The 15,679-nt window shown below is 43.2% G+C and overlaps 1 protein-coding gene across 1 annotated transcript in view; it reads left to right on the top strand.

Moving 5' to 3' along the window:
• The window catches only part of KDM1A (lysine demethylase 1A), a 37,660-nt gene extending 22,468 nt beyond the window's left edge, over positions 1–15,192 (top strand). Inside the window, exons 6-20 of the mRNA XM_083512290.1 lie at positions 224–316; positions 1,286–1,392; positions 4,119–4,200; positions 4,694–4,788; positions 5,066–5,208; positions 6,337–6,427; positions 6,864–6,998; positions 7,793–7,866; positions 9,154–9,265; positions 9,805–9,937; positions 10,786–10,973; positions 11,628–11,742; positions 12,498–12,625; positions 13,554–13,700; positions 14,624–15,192. Coding sequence (XP_083368416.1) covers positions 224–316; positions 1,286–1,392; positions 4,119–4,200; positions 4,694–4,788; positions 5,066–5,208; positions 6,337–6,427; positions 6,864–6,998; positions 7,793–7,866; positions 9,154–9,265; positions 9,805–9,937; positions 10,786–10,973; positions 11,628–11,742; positions 12,498–12,625; positions 13,554–13,700; positions 14,624–14,809 — 1,829 coding nt within the window. The 3' untranslated portion in view covers positions 14,810–15,192. The remainder of the gene's footprint in view (positions 1–223; positions 317–1,285; positions 1,393–4,118; positions 4,201–4,693; positions 4,789–5,065; positions 5,209–6,336; positions 6,428–6,863; positions 6,999–7,792; positions 7,867–9,153; positions 9,266–9,804; positions 9,938–10,785; positions 10,974–11,627; positions 11,743–12,497; positions 12,626–13,553; positions 13,701–14,623) is intronic.
• The last annotated feature ends 487 nt before the right edge of the window (positions 15,193–15,679 follow it).

Here is a 15,679-nt window from a genome sequence, read left to right as displayed (position 1 = left end):
CTCTGAAAATGCCTTGTTTATGTACATGCCATTCAGAGCCCATGACTTCCCCATCCAGTAGATCAATATGTGAGCTATTACTGCAGGGAGATATCTAAGGATATGAATTCAAACTAAAGCATGGTATTTCAGAATAAGCTTTCCCCCCACTACAGTGAAACTAGCAGCATTGTAGGCCTGCTCTTCAGCAGTTTGTATATTAAGGGACTTTTCTATTTTGTAGGTGATACTGTACTAGTTCACAGAGTCCACAGCTATCTGGAACGCCATGGCTTGATCAATTTTGGCATCTACAAAAGAGTGAAGCCCCTACCAAGTAAGGAGTTCAAGTCAACACTTGTTCTTTGAATCAGAACGTGTCATTTGCTTCATCATTACAATAAAGATTTGGCAGTGGGTGGGATGGTTAATTGTTCATTTTCAGGCTTGATCTGTCATACATCGCTGTCTGGAGTGCAGACTCACCTTTGTGGTTTATGCCATATATAAATTCAGTTTGAAGCCCAGTGCTCTTTCCGCAGCCCAGCATGTCTGTTTGCCTCCTATGTTGCAGCCCTTCCTCTGAAGCTGTTTGAAGACAGTTTTGAGACTAGACTGAACCCTTCAGCTGCTGGTTCTCATCCCTAATATATTGCCCACTCATTTATTGTGTTTACATCTTGCCTTTCTTTCACTAGAGAAATTCAAGGCAGTTAACTATAAAATCAAAATGGTTCAAAGCAGTCCCGTGGAAGGAGCCTCATCCTTTCTTTTCTCCTGCAAAATAGTCACTGACAAAGCAAGAGAGGGGAGGGGTTGGAAGGCAAGCAGGCAAATGCCCTTTCTGATCAGCTGCATCATCTGGCTACTGTGTCCTTCTGTAGATCTGAGTGCCTGGCCTTGTGGTGCTGTATGCCTGTCAAGTTCAGAGGGTTACTATTTATGGAATTCTGACCCTTTGGAATAGTTACTTTTCTGTCAGGGTTCCAGGTTTGATCCAAGAGTTCTTTCCTGGTTGCTGATTTGCTAATATTTTCTGATGCATCTGAAAACTTAGTTCAGGGGTTTGTTCAGACAGGGGCTTGGTTTGCTTTCCCTCCTAGTGCTAGCATGCAGTGTTAAGCAAATTTCTTAATCTTGTAACCTAAAAATATTTTCCCAGCTGACAGAGAGGGAGAAAAAGAAAAAAACAGAAACAGTGATCATAGCTCATATTGGTCCTAGCCTTGCTTATTTTGCCAGAACCTAGCCTGGGCTAATCAGTTCCCTAACATACCATTGTTTATCCATGCATTTGTGCTTTTAGCTAAGAAGACTGGCAAGGTGATCATTATTGGTTCTGGGGTCTCCGGCTTAGCAGCAGCTCGCCAGCTACAGAGCTTCGGAATGGATGTCACACTTCTAGAAGCAAGAGTGAGTGTCTTGCGCAGTATGTCTCAGCCTTGTAATTAAGTCCAGAAGTTACTGGTCTACAGTATTTTTTACTAGGAGCCTGCTTACCTACACATACCTGTACAAATCATTTGTGGCTTACTGACAGTTCACATGATGGCACCACACATCAAAACCAGTAGAAAACCTCTGCTGAATGAGAAGGAGGAGGCTAAGATATCCCTGGAAACTGCCTGAACATCTTTACATCGTGTTTTGGTCCCTGTCACATGTACCTTTGAGCATGGCCTCTTCTGCACATCTATGTTCTGTCTTTTGCAAAAGTGTAAGATGCAAGGGTTATGAGGACAGACTTTCTCTGCAGTGGCATTTGCAATCTGTGGTCCTCTCAGGTACACTAGGGGGTCCTTGCTGATCATTTTCCATCACTATGTAAAAACCTGGCTTTTTGAAAAAGCCTTCTATGCAGACTGATCTATGCTGTTGTAAAACAGTAATACCCACCAGCTTGGATGGTTTTGATTAGACAAATCCATGGGGTATAGGGCTATAAGCAGCAACTAGCCACGATGGCTGTGCTCCGCCTCCATGATTTGAGGCACTGTGCTTCTGAATACCAGTTGCTGGAAACAGCAGGAAGGGAGAGTGCTATTGTGCCCATGTCCTTGCAGGTTTCCCACAGGCATCTATCTGGTTGGTTACCATGGCAACAGGATGCTGGACCAGATAGGTCATTGGCCTCACCCAGCAGCCTCTTCTTATGTTCTTAAATGGCTGTGTAGCACTTTAATAAGTCTTATGACCTGTTTTATTTTACTGTAGATGGTTTACCATTTTTATTGTAATATATTTTTTATTTTTTTGATATTTTATTTTGCAAGCTGCTTTGGGGGCTGTGTGAAGAAGAGAATGAGGCACATTTTTAATTTGAATAAGCACGTGAAAAACTTGTTTGTTCTTATGCAGACCTGTTTCTTGTTTACAAGCCTCTTCATTTCCCCACACAGGATGCTACAGGGCCTGAGAGATGGATTTGATTAGACACAAATTACAATGAATTCAGGCAAGAGATGAGAAATGTAGAATGATTTTGTCACCAAGAGTATAGTGGTGTAACAAAAAAACCCTAAAAGTCTTCTGATTCCCTGGCCTTTTATAACTGCTTCATGTTTTTAAGATACACACCTAAAATACTTTCTGTATATCTAAAAGTGTAGCTTGTATAACATGGAGTTTGGATTGACAGTGGCTCCCAATAGTGGTTTTAGGCATTGGAACTTGACTTTGCCACTGAAAAAACTGTGAAGCAGCCCACATTAACATTCATTTTTATGACTGAAGAATATCAGTGTTAAGCTTTAACCAATAACGTGGCCTTGAGCCCTCTTGTTCAGTGTCCTCTTATCCTTGACCATACCTGATTCTTCCCATGCCAGAGCACTATTGCCAGTCTAGGGTAGACAATACTGAACTAGATAGACCAATAGTTTGAAATACAGGCAACTCTGTAACTGCTTCCGGCAGTGCATTTGAAGTTAGATAAATATTTACTCTTAATTAATACTGAAATGGAGCTCCCAGATAGTTTTCCTATTCATGCACTGACCACACTGAGACTTAGTTGTATTACGTGCCTTCAGATCATGCTTGGGATTCATGAGAAGTTCAGAGTGTGGCCGCAGGGACATAGTTACCGTACTTTTCTCTCTATAACACACAGATTTTTTCTCCTAAAAAGAAAGGGGAAATGTCTGTGCGTGTTATTGAGCGAATGTGTGGTCCCTGGAGCCGACTCGCCCGAGCGCAGGGGCAAAAATCGGGCAAAAATCCGTTCAGATCAGGCGAGAGAGGAAGCTGTTGCTTTCCTGCATTCTGCCTCAGGGTCCTACTGCCCACCCTCTTCTCTTTCGTTTGCTGTTTGCTCAGACGGAACAAAGAGCAGGGAAAGCCCCTCCCCTCCAGGCGTCCTTCCTTCTAATTCCACTCCGTGCTCCGGTGCTGCTGCGTCCAGGGAAGCATTTTAGGGACTCGCAGGCAGCCGGAAAACATGCAGGTGGGAGAGAGGGGGGGGGGCTGGCTGGGTGGGGGGAAACTTTTGCCTCCCTTTCCTCCCTCCCGTTAAATCCCTTTCCTGCTTCTCTGCACACCCCTCTCGTGCTCCTTGTCCCTTCTGTGTTTTTCCTTCTCTCCCCACTTAAAATGTGGTTACAAAGCACGGATCCACAGGGTTTCTCAGGATTTTTGCATTGGGTCACCGCAAATTCACAATCAGATCACATGTCTGTGGCCACAGCATGAGGCACAAAAATGATACATCCACTGTTTCATTCAGAATTTCCCCCCCTTGTTTTCCTCCTCTAAAAACAATGTGTGTGTTATGGTCAGGTGTGTGTTATAGAGCGAAAAATACTGTAATAAAGAGAAAATTAAGACAGGTGTCAGGGTAATACTTTACAGGTACAATTCTCCATCAAGCTGCTGCAGTCTGTTTCCTCTCAAGGGGCTTCCTGTTTAGTTTTAAACATATTTGGATTTACTAACCTGTTAGCCAGTTTCAACACTCTTGTTTCCTATTCTGTTTTTTGGTTTCTTTTACAAGAGGGTTGAGTTTTATTTAAAATTCACTGTCCAACGCTTTTTGAAAAATAAAGCATTATTGCTAGTGTTTCAAAGGGTTTACTAAAATTAGCATATTGTTTCAGTGAAAGCCCTGTAAATGTAACCCCTGGAATTTTTCTCTCTTAAAGGATCGTGTAGGGGGCAGAGTTGCCACTTTTCGCAAAGGAAACTACGTTGCAGACCTAGGAGCCATGGTGGTAACAGGACTTGGTGAGTCTTAAAAACAAGTCTGAATTCAAACTCTGCATCTATGGGCTAATTACTGAGTAGTTTTGCACATTCCTTGGCACCCATTTTTTATGATTAGCAATAGCAGTACTCCATGTCTTCCCCATGAATATTTTTTCTCCCTTTTTTCTATCTGGCCTTACTTGGTGGGCCTGTGCCCTGATTCAGATTTTTAGTTTATTTCATCAAGACAGTTGATCAGTCCTAGATCATTCTCTCTCCGAAAGGGAATGGTGAGAGAAAGCAAAACTAGAAGGAGAGAAGGAGGGCCCTTCCCAATCTCACTATTGGGACTCAGAGTAAACTATCCAGTATTTGTGATTAGTTTTATCTAGCTGTATTTTAAGAATGAGATGTGTTCCTTCTGCAAGTTTTCCAGGTTTCAGTTCCTTCCATTTGCTAGATACAATCCCTCTGGAAATGGGAATTGAAATGATTATATTCTTCTCTGTACAATCTCTCTCTCTTTTTTTAGGAGGAAACCCAATGGCTGTGGTGAGCAAGCAAGTAAATATGGAACTGGCCAAAATAAAACAGAAGTGTCCACTCTATGAAGCCAATGGACAAGCGGTAAGTTTGATGTTTCTTGGAAACATTCACTTGAGAGAATAGTTTGGGGCAAAATTACATACTGGCTTGAAAATATAAGTCTGTGGCTAAGCTGTTGTTATACTAGATAATATTTTCTTACTGTTTAATCAAACTCTTCCTCCTACAACTTAACGCCTTTAGCTGTTCTGTCCACATTTTAAAAGGGCTGGGTGGTATACAGTGTGTGAGTGGAAAGTGCTTCTTGAGCTTTTGTTGCTGTTTTACTTAGGATTAACTTCAAGGATCCTTCTTGCAGGTTCCAAAGGAGAAAGATGAAATGGTAGAGCAAGAGTTCAATCGTTTGCTGGAAGCTACTTCATATCTCAGCCACCAGCTGGACTTCAATGTCCTTAATAACAAGCCTGTCTCACTGGGCCAGGCTTTAGAAGTCGTCATACAGTAAGTGATGTTACTTTTCATTGATAACTCTGAAAATGTCCTCAGTTGTTGCTGCTGCTGTTGGTGAAATTTATCTGTGTGAAGAAAGAAACCTAGATTAAATTCAGTGGATCTGACCACTGTGTGTTAAGTATATTTTGCTGGAACATGTCTTCAGGTTTGTAGTATATTAACTCTCAGATCTCACTTTTGCCTGCATGCCTTCAGAGAAGCCTTGTATAAGCAATGACAGTGACCATTTCACGTGGGGCTTCCATTCCAAGCCCCCGTGCGTGTTGGCAAAGTGGCTAGAAGCATGCTCCGCTCCTTTACACCCCACCTCCCTTCTGCTGCCTTAAGGGTCCAAAAGGACCTGTGAATTGATGATCACATGTCAATTTGATGCACCTAGAATAGTTGCCACTTGTATTCATGTTTGATTCTGCCTTGAACCAAGGAGGAGACTGCCAGTCAGTGGGCTTTACAGCTTTCCTTGAGTGTTAAATACGGGTTTCTTGTGTTTTTGAAATGCTTGCCAAATGTTTCTCTATCCTCCACCACTTCATATGGGAATTTGATGGAGTTGGCTGCTGACGGAAGGCAGTTTCACACGTGAACTGAACAGTACTTTGAGGCAGCTGATTGAAGTGCTGTCTAGCAAGTGTTGCAATATGGCCTAAGCCATGAGTGGAGAACTTCATACCCAGGGGCCAAATGCAGCTCTCGGGGGGTCTCTCTTTCTGGCCCTTGGGGCTTTCCCAGACCATCCCCCTCACCAGCTCTGCTTTGCACCCTCGAGTGTTTTTTTGTTGGTAGAATACATCCTTGAACTCTGGGAATGCCTCTTGCTTGTTTGTATGGAGGATAGGAATGGTGTGTGTGTGTGTGTGTGTGTGTGTGTGTGTGTGTGTGTGTAGAAACTACCTGATACAAAGGTAATATTTGAATTTGTCACTCAAACCACTTTTGCCTTTGGACCTGCCCACAAGTGGCACGTGCCTTGTAGAAGGTTTGCAGAAGGGAATGTGGATCTTGGGCTGAAAAATGTTTCCCTATCTCTGGTCTAGGCCCTAGATACTGCTGCAGCCTGAAATCCTTACTCTACCTCTTGTTTTGCCATCTGCCATTCTTTCTCCTTTCCTTACGTAGATTGCAAGAGAAGCATGTGAAAGATGAACAGATTGAACACTGGAAGAAGATAGTGAAAACTCAAGAAGAGCTTAAAGATCTTCTTAATAAGGTCAGATGCTTATCCCAGCTTGAGACACGCACAGCTCCGTTCCCTTTACGTACAACTTACTTCTTGGTCTAGGAAGGTTTTGGCCCCATTTTGGGGGCAGTGCAGTGGCTTGAAAGAGTCATTTATCTGTGCAGTCCTACATATAAGAATACAATACACCATTGCTGTAGAACAGAGCTTTCCAAACTTTTCAGGTAATTCAGTTTTACTAGCAAACCGGAGGTTAAACTGACTTCCTTCCAGCCCTGGGCAGTGTGTGGGGAGCATTTGTCCAACAAACCTACAGTACACCTTGCAGCCGACACACTAACGTGTCATGACACACAGTTCAGTAAGCTCTTCTGCAGAGTCCTGCAGAGTCCTGAAAGGTACAAAAGGGCTTTCCCCCTCTCTTCCTGCTAAGTGTTTTTCCTCTCTACCCCACCCGCCTTTATAGATGGTGAACTTGAAAGAGAAGATAAAGGAGCTCCACCAACAGTACAAGGAGGCATCTGAAGTAAAACCGCCTCGAGATATCACTGCAGAGTTCCTTGTGAAGAGTAAGCATAGAGATCTTACTGCTCTCTGTAAGGTAAGGATCAATGTGAAAATGGCTTTGCCTACTGAATACATTTTTTTTTTGAAAAAGAGTCCTCCAGCTGCTTTATATCACAGCTCATGTAGTTTGCACTGCTACATATGACTGAATTTTGCATCTCATTTTTGGATTGGTGCATAAAAAATTTCATTTCATGAATGTGTGTGTGTCAAGGCAAGTTACAAAGATGTCATAGAAGATAGTTAAGCATTGTTTCAAAAAACAGCATCAAAAATAACTGAATGTAGCGTTAAAAACAATACAAAATGAACAACTGAGGCAGAATTCTTTTTATCCAGCTGAATAAGCCTGTTGAAACAAAAAATGTTTCCAGAAACTGCAAATGGTGGGCTGTGCAGCCCCGCTGGTCAGTGCTAAAAGTTATAGTAGAGAAGGAAGATTATCTCCTATCCTCCTCGAGTGTAATAATTACAGAGACCTTACTGGCTTCAACCAGAAATCAGACAATTTAGTGTTGCCAGTCCCATGCTATGGAACACTCTTCAAGCAGATTCAGCAGCACTCTTGCTTTTGACTCTCAGAGGTCTCTTAAATACTTTTTTATACTGACAACACCTATGCAGCTATTTAAAACCTCTTTACTCACCAATCATTTTAATAATTATTTTGATCTGTTTTTTAATGTTTTTATATTGCCATGTATTCATATGGCTGTATACCAGCCCAATATTTTATCAGAGGGTAAATACTATTATAAACACTAAATAATAAGAGATTTCTTCAACATTGCCCTTCAGTAATGTTCTCTTTATCTATGCACTTATCAGGAGTATGATGAGCTGGCTGAAACACAAGCAAAGCTGGAAGAGAAGCTTCAGGAGCTAGAAGCCAATCCTCCAAGGTATAAAAATGTAGACGCCCTCATCTGAGTGGCTGGATGCTAGTGAAGGTGCTCCCCCCCCTTTTAGTTATGTCTTCCTTGAGTTCTGCTTGTCAAAGAGATGCAGTGGAATAGTTCAGGTGATGAAGAATAAGCCAGTGGTTCTTGAATGGTGTTCTGAAGACCAGAGGGTTTTGTCGTATTCACAGCTAGTCCCCAAGTTCATGGTGAAAGTAGCATTCTGAAGAGTTGGTGGTTTCTTGGAGGCTCCCACCGCATGTCGAAGAGGAAATTCGCTTCTCAGCCTAATGTTAGTTTTAACCAAAAGTGGTTTGCAGTGGTGGAAGCATCAAAGAAAGCTTTGCAGTGTGCACAGTTCTCTCCTGTGTGCACATAGCACTTCGTTCAGTTGCAGCAGAAGGCAAATGCAGCACTTGAGCTCTAATTCATACTGCCTTTCAAGCATCACCTTTCACAATTGTTTTATTTATTTCATAAAATTTGTACACAACTTGATTGTTTAAAAACACACACCCAAAACCTCAAAGTGGCTTTAAGGGGAGTAAACGTGGTCCTCGACAGAGCCGTGTTTAAGAAAAACTCTCAGTAAATTTATTGTAAAGCAAAAAGCCTTCACGGTTGAAGCAAGCTGCCATGGGATATAAAATCTGGAAGCTAGAAGTAGATATTGAGTGAACAAGTGCGTAGGTTAATAAGTGTGCCTTAAAATGTTGAGATCTTAAGAGGAGGATGAACAATGGGGAAAGGTGGTCAGGGGGAGGGTACCCTTAAGGATAGGGATAATTTCATTTGGCTGATCACTAGGATAGTGTGGAAGCTATAGGACTAGATGTGAAAACGAAAAGAGGACAAGGGTATGAAATAGTGAATTGTACATGGGAGAGAGGATTTTGGCTGCTCTTCAAGGGACTGGATGAGTCCATACTTCACCTTCTCCCCCCCCCCCCCGTGGCTTATGCTCTTATGAGCCTTCAAGGCAGAGACCAGTCTCTTCCTGTTTATAGACCCACTCTGAGCTGATAGGTTACTATGCAGTGCAATAAAATTAATAAAAAACTGTCATCAGCAACATTGGATAAAATCTGAATGATTCTTCGATCAGTAACTTTTCAGCCTTAAGGTGAAAAAGGAGTGAATGAGTTCCTGTCAAATGTGACTGTAAGCACAAGGTATGTTCAGTTGTGTTGAAGGGCAAGAGGTTTGCAAACCACCTGATACAGGACCATGCACTGGTAGCATCCCCCTAACAGCATGCTTTGTTTTTCTCTTTGTCAAATTTATTTGCAGTGATGTTTATTTATCATCAAGGGACAGACAGATCCTTGACTGGCATTTTGCAAATCTTGAATTCGCCAACGCCACACCACTCTCTACTTTGTCATTGAAACATTGGGACCAGGTAACTCCATGTTTTCTCCAGACTGACATTTAAAAGGGATATATCCCAATAAAATCCAATAAGGAATATATCCAATAAAATCTAACGCACACAGGCCTAATCATGCAAATGTTATTCCATATAAATTATATGAACCAACTATACAATCTGGGTACGGGAATTTATACTTGGCATGTCTTTTAAGAACGTTGTTCCCTTCTGTAGAGGCTCACAGGTGAGACAAGCACGCTGGGTGGGTAGGAAGGAAAGACATGCTCTTAGCTGCTTCCGCCTTCCTAGGATATTCCTCCCTGATCTGGCTCAGCTTAGGCAATTTCCACTCTTTTCAGAATGCCCCCTGCTTCCCCCCAGAGAGACCCGTTCACTGCAAGTAGCCAAATGTTCTGTTTCACATAAGCAGTAGCCTTTCGTCATTGTCATCCGTGGGAATTTGTCACCACTTTTTGTCCATGGGCAGCGTGAGGGGAATTCACCAGGACCAATTAATTGCCTTACAAATTCACTAATGGGACATCTGAATCTCCCCCTCTCCATTTCAGGATGATGATTTTGAGTTCACAGGCAGTCATCTGACTGTGAGAAATGGTTATTCCTGTGTGCCCGTGGCTCTGGCCGAAGGATTGGACATTAAACTTAACACAGCCGTTCGGCAGGTTCGCTACACAGCCTCAGGTGAGCAAAACTTGCAGTCATCTTTGATGGTCCCGTAGTTTTAAGGCTGCTGTTCGCTCACTACCTCCAGGGAAAGCCAGTGGATGGTGTTGCACCCACTAGTCATGTGCCTTCCGTCACTGTTTGGTGATGAAGGATATTGGAATGCTGACAAGGTCTCAGGATGTGATGTACGTACGTAGACAATGAAAGGGAAAACCAGAGCTTGAAAGTGGGTGTGACAAGGGTGGGTGAGGTTTGTGGTGGACAAAGACACAAAGAGACCACAAATATTGTGGTTTGGGGGGAGTATATAGAGAAGAGAGGCAGTTGAAACTGAGAAAGGGTGACAATTCAGGTATGAGGAGTCATGTCCAAAGATGTGAAGATAAATAGGGGCTACTGTGGATGAGCTTGCATGGAATGAAGACAGCCAAAATTGGGAATAAGGGGAGATGTGCGAAAAAAGTATAACTGGCTGTCATTCAATGGCTTCAGGGCAAAGACAATACAGTGCCAGTAGGAGAGTTTGGTTTGGAGAAGGAAGAGGCAGATTTGAATCCCAAGTTAGCTCTAATGTCCTAAGGTGGCATTGAGCAAGCAATTTTGCAGTGATTTTTGAGGCTCTTGGAGATGAGGATTGTGAAACAGGTTGTACACTGGAAAGACCAATAGACATGATGCTAGGATTGTGAGCCGGCAGAATCTCAATCTACCTAATATTCAGGAACTAAAAAAATGTTATTAGTACTTTAAGATGTCTGAGCAACCATTCTTTCACCCCTATAAACCTACCCAACAATACTAGCGATTTTCTTTCATGGCATTCTCTTCTCTTTCCCCCCTCCCTCCCTTTTTCATTTTCCCAGGATGTGAAGTGATAGCTGTCAACACCCGGTCCACTAGCCAGACATTTATTTATAAGTGTGATGCTGTTCTCTGTACCCTTCCCTTGGGAGTGCTGAAGCAGCAGCCTCCTGCTGTACAGTTTGTTCCTCCTCTTCCGGAGTGGAAGACATCTGCTGTGCAGAGAATGGGATTTGGAAACCTTAACAAGGTAGCTTGAAATGTACAAAAGTGGAGCAGCGGGGGGTGGGGTGGGCAGGAGAGAGCAATTACAGTAGCTATACCCTTACCTGCTGTGGATAGGTGGAAGCTTTCTTCCTCAATTCATTTCGGTGTTCCATAGCTGAGAATAGAGCACAAAACCATTCATATATAGCTTTGCCTTTTTTGCTTCAGGCGGGGCCTGAGTAGTGCAATGTATACCACATGCTGAAGAAAATCATGCCCTAGAAGAGATGAATCAATTCTAGCAGCATTGAATCAGAAAGCTTAGCTTGCTTTCCACTTACACTTGATAGCGTACTGGGGGTGTCAATGAACATTGGCTGGAAATGGGAGAAACACTTCCTGAAGCAAATGTATCTTACTCTTATAGTCTGTTTCATATATATTAATTCATACGTGTATGTCAGGGTCTGAAGTATTTTCTGAGTTTATTTTGTGAAAACACAAAACTTGTATATAGATTTCTTGTGATATGAAAGAAGAAGGGAAAATTATTTAAAGCACAGCTTAGAACTGGTGAGAAATGTAAAGTGCCCCCCTTCCCTTGTGATCCATGTGAAAAAGACAAGCGGCAGCAAATCTTAAAACGCTGAACCAGACCAGAGTCTTTCCTGAATCTTAACGTTTCCTTCCTTTTTAGGTTGTGCTGTGTTTTGACCGTGTGTTCTGGGATCCCAGTGTAAATTTGTTTGGTCACGTTGGCAGCACAACAGCCAGCCGAGGAGAGCTTTTCCTGTTTTGGAATCTTTACAAAGGTAGTTGGCACCAAAGCATGTAACTATTTTCATAGGCGCCTTTGGCTGAAATCCAAACTGTGTTCCACCTCTGTGGTGGTGGAGTTGGATGGAGTGGGACTCTGCCCAGCTCAAAAAAGCTCTGCCAGCCCTAAGGGGGACACCAGTGTTCTGCTGTCAAAATTGTGTGCTGAAGTACAGGAATCCCCCGTTCTGGGATAGGGCTGAGGTTGCCTGGCACACACTGAATCCTGAGCCAGTCCTGTTGCTGTTAGCTGACTGCATTTGATCTGATCCAGCCCCCTGCCCCCTTGCTATGCCAGCTTCGGGTTGCATGTCTCACCATAGAAACTAAAAAACTATAAATCCACCTTGCTCAGTGTTGCTCAATGTCACCGGCAGCAGCTCAGCTGGGCAGTGAGAAGTCTTTGCCTAAGCGATTTTGGTTAAAGTGAGCTCCTTTTTCTCACCTTAGTTGGAGACACTGCGTTTATTGTCAGAAGCAATATGCATAACTTAAGAAATTCCTAAGTGGTTAGAAATGACTCCTACTTGGCACCATCTTTGTCTTCTGTGCCCTCTTAAGATGATAAACTCTGTCTCCTTAAGAAACAAAAGCCATCAGTTTTTGTTTGGGTCTTTATCTCAGTGAGAAATCTTGTTATTTAGGCTGTTTGCCAGAGAACCTTAATAAAGCACATTCCTGTGCAGGATGAAACTAAAGCTATTTGGCTAGCGCTTGCGTTCTGCTCATGTCCCAATAATCTTTTCCACAGCACCAATTCTTCTGGCCTTGGTGGCAGGTGAAGCAGCCGGAATAATGGAGAACATCAGTGATGATGTCATTGTCGGGCGCTGTCTTGCAATTCTCAAGGGCATTTTTGGCAGCAGTGCTGTCCCTCAGGTATCACGTTGAGCTCTTTACAGTTCCCTATTCAAGTAGGTAGCCGTGTTGGTCTGACACTGTCGATATATATATATATATATATATATATATATGCAGGTTTTGGTGTCCTCGGGTGTCTTCCCGTGTAAAAGTTGGGGTGTCTAGGCGACGTTTCGACGAGGTCTCACTCGTCATCTTCAGGCTGGTGCTTTCGGCTTCTTGTTACTGGAACAGAGCGGGATCTCAGTGTTTGAGTTCCTATAAATACTGTAGAGGGGTGTGGTGTATTGCCTCAAAAGTTCTGGGCAGAGGGGAAGTTCCCAGGCTAGTGTTCTTTTCTTCTTTTGTTCCTTAATTACTTGAGGGATATCTTGAGTGATTACTTATATATATATTATGCATGCACACTTCTTCAGTTCCATATGTTCAGGATCCTAGCCAACCTTACCTTTATCAGTGTGTGGCACAATATGTGCCTCTAGATACCACCTATAGCATGATCAAATTTTCCAGCTTCCTTAAAGGGATTTATGATTAGAAAAAGCCTTCCAACAGAGAAAGGCCATTTCTAAAATGAGGAAAAAGCCTAAACCCTGTAGGTTAGGATTGCGTACTTTAGGCTGGCTATTGGCTGCAAAGAGAATCACTTCCTTAGGCTTTGTTTTCACCACCTGCTGCCCTCAGCTAGAACTGCTTGGACTCCCTTCCCTCACTCTGGATGCTCCTGCTTTCCATTCTGCAGACTTGGGCCAACCTTGAAAGCATAGCTGACAGGAGAATAATTGGGCATTGCTTCCAGGCTTTTCAGGGCTTTCTGTTACTTGCAGTTTTCCTCAGCCTAGGAAAAAAACATGTGAGTATGTGTGCCTGCACACATCCTCCTAGTATCAGGGACTTCACGAAACGTTACACACTTGAGTAACCCCCCCCCCTTCTTTGTCCTCAGCCTAAGGAAACAGTAGTATCTCGTTGGAGGGCAGACCCCTGGGCCAGAGGATCCTATTCCTATGTAGCAGCTGGATCTTCAGGAAATGATTATGACTTGATGGCTCAGCCAATTACTCCGGGACCAGCCATTCCAGGAGCTCCCCAGGTGAGAACTGCATTCAGATTAGCACCAAGAAGCAGCAGGAACCTTTGACTTTGTACCACAATTTCTTCCTGGAACATTTCTTTATATCTATAAATTTATTTTTATTATTAATCTCATCCCACTTGGCTTCCTTTTCTAGCATGGGAGGGAACTGCTTTTTTTCTTAATTACAAGTATCAGTACAACTCCTCATGAAAGCAACCTTTTTACTTTTCTTCAGCATTTTGGGGGGGGGGGAAATCAAAAGGGAAGATCAAAAAAACCTGGCAACTTTGCTGGTTGTTAACACTGACTAGGAGCAACCCGTAGCTGGGTGCTATTCAGGCCATAGAAGGATCTGATGTCTGCCCTTTGGGCTCACTCTGCAGTAGGTGTAAGGAATTATGAATAATGGGAATGAAGTAACAGTTCCCTCTTGCCACTCCCCACCCACCAAATGTGTTTGTTTGCAAACTCTAGAAAGGGGGACGTGAGACTAAATTTAAGGTGCAACTTGGGAATTGGTCCTCTATTCTGCTTCTGAAACCAAGCAAGCGGCCTTACCCCAGTGCACTTGGGCCATTCAATTCAAGCACACACACACACACACAGTAGTAAGTTTAAACCAGCTTGAGATGCTGAATATGTTTTTCAAGTTCACGACAACCTGTGGCTAAATTTGCACTCTGCTTCCCTTTAGACCACAGGGAGGAAAACTGGTCCTCTGCCACATTGAAATGCCGAACACATTTCTTCTACTCTCTCTGTGGGCAGTCCATATGGGATGCTTGATTCTGGGAAAAACAAACAAATGATAAAATTATTCCCAGGCGTCACTTGGAGTGACAGCTTTTTAGGAAACCTTCCTTGTTTTGCAGGTATGCTATATTCAGCAGGTAAACTGGGCCTCTTGTAACATTGCCAATCTCTCATTTCTTTCCCAGCCAATTCCCCGCCTGTTCTTTGCAGGAGAACATACAATTCGCAACTACCCAGCGACTGTTCACGGAGCTCTGCTGAGTGGACTGAGAGAAGCTGGACGCATTGCAGACCAGTTTCTCGGTGCAATGTACACACTGCCTCGCCAAGCTACTCCTGTTGCAGCTGCACAGCAGGCTCCTGCCATGTAACAATTCAGTGGGTTATGAATGCCTTGCATGGACTCGTGATTAGAAGTGGCCTTCCTGGTCTGTAGCACTACCAATTATAAGGCATAACCAGGAGTCAAAAGCACTGCCCCTGTTGAGCGGCCTTCCTAGACTTCAGTCATCCAAGAATGCAGTTCCTGACTGCCACAGCAGCCTCGAATCTCTGGAGCGGTGCACTTTCTCCCCCAAATCCAGACTTCTGGTCTCTCTTGACAGAGATCTCTTTTGGTACAGATGCATTTTTGTTTGTTTCTTTCCAGGGTTTAGAACTCTTGTAAGTTAGCTGCTGTTAGTCACTAAGGTAAGATTGTCTTATGTGGGTTTTGTTTTGGGAAGCAAAAATAAAACTTCCTTTTTTATAAAAACACGGACAACAGAAACACAGTTTCTTTTCATTTTGAGTATGATGCCGGATGCAGTGCCCTACTCTCTGCTATATGCAACTAAAGTCAGATTAGATGCCATTTAAGGATCCTCAGAGATGTGAGGGGAAATGGCTGAGTAACTCAAAGTGCTTAGAATAATGGGTACATTGAATCTGGGACAGTTACAGATAAATGCTGGTCCTTGCTAGGAAGCCAAAGGGGTAGAATCGGTTTTGCTGCAGGCAAAGTATGTGCTGGGATTTGATGCTAAGTAAGGGGATATTCAAAGGCCAGGACAAGAAAGAACAAAATTGGAGGGCACCAAGGACTCTGAAACTATATTTATACTTGTTTTGTAGTGAGATTCCACTCTCCTGGCCAGGCTCTGAATCCTGTGTTTCATGGCCCAGTGTCTCATCCAGTCCTGCCTTCATTTGACAGGGTTGCCAGTGGCAAGAGGTACCTGATATGCACAAGGGCAGGTTTT

The sequence above is a fragment of the Podarcis liolepis genome (genome assembly GCF_965112155.1).
Source record: "Podarcis liolepis genome assembly, chromosome: 7".
Lineage (NCBI taxonomy): Eukaryota > Metazoa > Chordata > Lepidosauria > Squamata > Lacertidae > Podarcis > Podarcis liolepis.
Note: the sequence above shows the minus strand (reverse complement) of the source record. Positions and strands in the feature narration are given on the sequence as shown.